Source organism: Gracilinanus agilis, unplaced genomic scaffold (genome assembly GCF_016433145.1).
Source record: "Gracilinanus agilis isolate LMUSP501 unplaced genomic scaffold, AgileGrace unplaced_scaffold51731, whole genome shotgun sequence".
Taxonomy (NCBI): Eukaryota; Metazoa; Chordata; class Mammalia; order Didelphimorphia; family Didelphidae; genus Gracilinanus; species Gracilinanus agilis.
In genome coordinates, this window is record NW_025386612.1 from 2,278 (window position 1) to 6,822 (window position 4,545).

Consider the following 4,545-nt stretch of genomic DNA (forward strand, 5'->3'; position numbering starts at 1 on the left):
TATCCTTGTGCTTTTGGGTGAAAGAGAGTTGTCTGAGCGGGAGGGCAAATCTTTACATGAATTCAGGTCCCTGTGATCAGGCGCCAAATCTCGAGATCTTTTTATCGTCTCCAGATAATCTGATAGATAGATGGCTTAGCTGATAAGGAAATAACAGGATACGGGAGACGATCTTGACTGTTAACTCATAGCTGCTTCTCCGAAGTGCCATTGAGTCACAAGTTCATTATATAAGAAATTCAAACTCCCATTCACCCAAAAGCACAAGGATAGTTTTCCACAGCTACACAGAGCTGTATTTTTAACATAGACAATACAACAGGCTTAGAAGCTTCAAGGTGAAGATAAGAACCAGGCTGGACTTTCAGCCATATTTGTTTTTATTAAGCAAAGTCTGGGGCATTTTGGTAGGACAGAAAGCCCATGAATTTTCTCAGCCTTGATGGCATTAAACAATATTTTTGAGACCCATTAGTTTACTTTAAATCTGGGCAAAATGCCCCTGCTAAGGGTTCAGCCTTGGCTGTACCAGGCAGCTGCATTTCTGGGCAACGGTGTTAACCCTCTTCCAGCTGGTTTACTGAGAGCTCAAAGCTTTTTCAATAAGACTATATTGCTTTTTAAAGAAAGGTGTGAATTATGAAAAGGAGTCAACGGCTTCCCACATAATCCCCCCTTTTCTTTAAATTAAAATGATTTATTACACAGGAAAACCTTTAATATTGAAAGAAGTCATCAATTAGTTATAATCATCAGCTATAGCTGGATCCGATAGGATTTATAGATTAAACTGTTTATTTATGGCTCTCTACAGAAAAAGAAAAAGATCAACTCTCTTTCAGGAGCTGGGTCCTTCTGCCATATAGAGTTCTTTTCTTTGGACCAGGTCTGAAAGTTTTCCTGCCTTCTGTTTCCATAGCTAGCAGGCTGGCTTTTTAGAGTCCATCAGAGGTATGATTAATCTTTGGCTAGCCAATGGCAAGCTGTGCCTTAACTCCGCCTGGGAAAATTTCACATTTTGTGAAGGTTTGAGGAAATAGGAGAGATATACAAAGTGTATTCACTTTGTTTAACACATGAGCTAGTATCTTGTGTCTATGTTACTTGCCCCTTTTGTGATTTCATGACTGAGTTGGGGAGTAAGGCTTATCCTGAACAACTCCCCTCTAGTTCAGTAGCAAAAAGAAACATGCAGCCCTTGATTGCTGTGCTAATCACAAATCAATCTACCTCTTTTCTCTTAATAGGGAGGTGAATACTATAGCTGTGGAATTTGGTTTATGCTGTCAGATGAGGTCTCTTTCTTGGTAGACATTGCTTAAATATTTTCCTTTGTTGCAAGGAAAGAAGAACTAAGGTGAAATGACCATCTTATTAAAAAATAAAAAAGCAATAGAGGCAGCTAGGTGGCTCAAAGGTTAGAGAACCAGACCTGAGACTGTAGGTCCTGAGTTCAAATATGATCTCAGACACTTCCTAGCTCTGTGATTCTCGGCAAGTCACTTAACCCAATTGCCTAACCCTTCCAGCTCTTCTGCCTTAAAACTGATACTTAATTTCAATACTGAGACAGAAGGTAAGGGCTTATTTTTTACTTAAGGCAATAATAAAATTTTTAAAGAGTTAACAGATACACAATCACTACAATAATGCAAATAAAGTTGCCATATAGCAGCAGCAAATTTCTAGTCTATTACAATGATCAATGGTAGTATCAAGTATCAAAGGTAAAAGACATATCCTTCCTTTTTCTTAACATCCAATAAATTATCTTTTTGAGGATTGTATTTTGTAGTTTGAGTATTTGCTGGTAAGTGTTTCTCATGTCAAAATCTACCAATCAACTAAACAAAAATTAATAAATGTGCCCTGTCATTCTGATGATCATTTGATAAATAAAATAGTCAACTTTTTAAAAAATCTCCTAATTATTCTACAAGGTATAAAGGACCAGGGATTTCTAAGTTAATATGTCTTCCAGAAATACTTGGGAGGGACAGCAAATTTACTAGGATAGCTGGAATTCTTGGCACATGAAGGAGAATAGTTGCAAATGAAATCTGAAAAGGTAGATTGAACTAAATATCAGAGGGCTTTGAATACCAGGTTATTTATAGAAATAAATTTTTGAATACTTTTATTTGAAGAGTTCTATAATGACACATAAGACCATCAGTCAAATACTTTTTCATTAATCAGAAATCACAAAATATTAGAGCCAAAACAGACCTTAGCATTCTATATTTTCTATATTTGGTTCTATCTCTTCTAGATTTGAGACCATGAAGGTCTTCATCTGTCATTACCCTTTCTATTGTAGTATACTGCCTCTCTGTGAATACTGTAACTATGAATTTGTATGTTACAGACACAAGTATCTGAAAATGGGAGACTGGAATTTGTTGGGCAGCATTCTAGAGGAAGTCCACTTCCATTCAACCTTGGTGGGGAAGATCTGGCTGACCATGCTATTCATATTCCGTATGCTGGTGCTTGGAGTGGCAGCAGAGGATGTCTGGGATGATGAACAGTCAGCATTTATCTGTAACACTCAACAGCCTGGATGTAGCAACATCTGCTATGATGATGCTTTCCCCATTTCTTTGATCAGGTACTGGGTTTTACAGATCATCTTTGTGTCTTCTCCCTCTCTTGTATACATGGGCCATGCACTTTATAGACTCAGGGCCTTTGAAAAGGAGAGGCAGAGGAAGAAAGTACAACTTCGTTCCCTGCTGGAGGAACCTGAGCATGACCAAGAAGAGCATCAAAGAATAGAGAAGGAACTGAGGAGATTAGAGGAACAGCGGAAGGTACACAAGGCACCCCTCAAAGGATGCTTGCTACGCACTTATATATTGCATATCTTGACCAGATCTGTATTGGAAGTAGGGTTTATGACAGGGCAGTATATTCTCTATGGGTTCCAAATGCACCCCCTTTACAAATGCAGTCGATTTCCTTGCCCCAATTTAGTGGACTGCTTTGTGTCCAGGCCCACAGAGAAGACCATTTTCATGTTGTTCATGCACAGCATAGCAGCTATCTCCTTGTTCCTAAACATTTTGGAAATATCTCACCTGGGAATCAGGAAAATCATGAAGGCATTACACGGTGGGTCTAACAGTGAGACTGAAAGGGAACTGCATCACTCAAAGAAAAATTCAGTGACCCAGGCCTGTGTAACTCGCTCTTTATTGCATGAGAACATTCCTTTGTCCCAGCCTATTCACCACTTCTGGCCAGAGAAACAAGTAATCGGAATTGGTAATACGGAGTATAAAGCAGTGTGGCAACACAACCATCACAACCAGACTGAAGGAGCACCTCCACCTGGCAAGAAGAACTGGTCCAAGAGGGATCAGCATCATAGAATGTTCCAAGTTAGCTCTGAATGTCCCCAGGATCTTGATTATGGTGTCCAGCACTTTCAACAATGCAAACATCAGCACCACGGACAGCACCCACGTTCTTCCTTCAGCAAAGGGGACATTCTTTCTAAATCGCATCAGGGCAACCTTGCAAATTGCTCTTCTTGCACACTAAGTCCGGGAGAGCAGCCCTACAGTCTTTGGAGCCCAAGCAGGTCCTCAATAGACCTGACTGCTCACTGTAAGACAAGCAATAACATCAAGCGAGAGTGTTTTGACTCAGCAGAGAAAGGGTCTCACCCAGGCAGCCGTAAAGCCAGTTTCCTATCTAGGCTTTTGTTTGAGAAGGGCCAGTTATCCAAAACTTCAGAAAGCTCTGATTCCCAGCATAGCTCTATCTTGGACTTCCAGCACTGGGGTGAAGAAGACCATGCCTCCAGCTCTCCACCTCCAGGCACTGGGCGCAGAATGTCAATGGCAAGTAAAGACCAACAGGCCCCTGCTCTTGTGAGGTATAGCCTAATCGTGTAGCTGGCACCACATTTGGGTGCTCTAATGGTACCCCCAAACTCATACTTTCTCCATTGTCTTCTTTAGGGCTACCTTTTCACACCTTCTGTCTCATCAGACTTGGTGATGTGGAAGGGAAGGAAAGGAGGAGATAGATGGGAGTGAGACCATATGTCTTTTTGTGGAATCATTTATCCAAATCACTTTAGTTTATAGAAAAAGGAGTGCTGCTTATATGTCTAAGCAAGAAGCCACACCATTTGAATATCACTGCTTCTTAAAATGATCTTCTACAAATATGTCACAATAAAGTTTTAGTAAGTTTCAAAAAATGTAATGAGTTTCCTTTTTTGTAAAGTAGAAGAGAGAAAAGAAAAACCTTTTTACTTCTGACCTGAATGTGAGACAAGTTTTTGTCTTTTTCTGCCCTTTTAAAAAGCCAGTTAGGTAAGGAAGCTCTATTATTGTGGTGCTCCCCAAATACAAATCATTGGATAATAGATGTAGAATTAAGAGAGGTCTGAGTTAGTAACCATGTTGTCTAATTCCTTCCCTTCCTGACGCAGGAAGTATCTGGAAGTGTCACAGGATCCTTTCCATCACTGTCTTCATATTATGATTTTTAAAAAGACATCATTTAATAGGAACTGAATTTCCCAAATTA

At 39.9% G+C, this 4,545-nt stretch overlaps 1 protein-coding gene across 1 annotated transcript; it reads left to right on the forward strand.

Annotated features, from left to right (window-relative positions):
• Positions 1 to 2,384: 2,384 nt before the first annotated feature.
• Positions 2,385 to 3,902, forward strand: GJA10 (gap junction protein alpha 10). Its single transcript, XM_044684499.1, has one exon. The coding sequence runs from the start codon at positions 2,385 to 2,387 to the stop codon at positions 3,900 to 3,902; it is 1,518 nt and encodes a 505-aa protein (XP_044540434.1).
• Positions 3,903 to 4,545: the final 643 nt, after the last annotated feature.

Bases quoted from the DNA above. Each gene is read 5' to 3' on its own strand.
- GJA10 (XM_044684499.1), top strand. From the start codon at position 2,385: ATGGGAGACTGGAATTTGTTGGGCAGCATTCTAGAGGAAGTCCACTTC.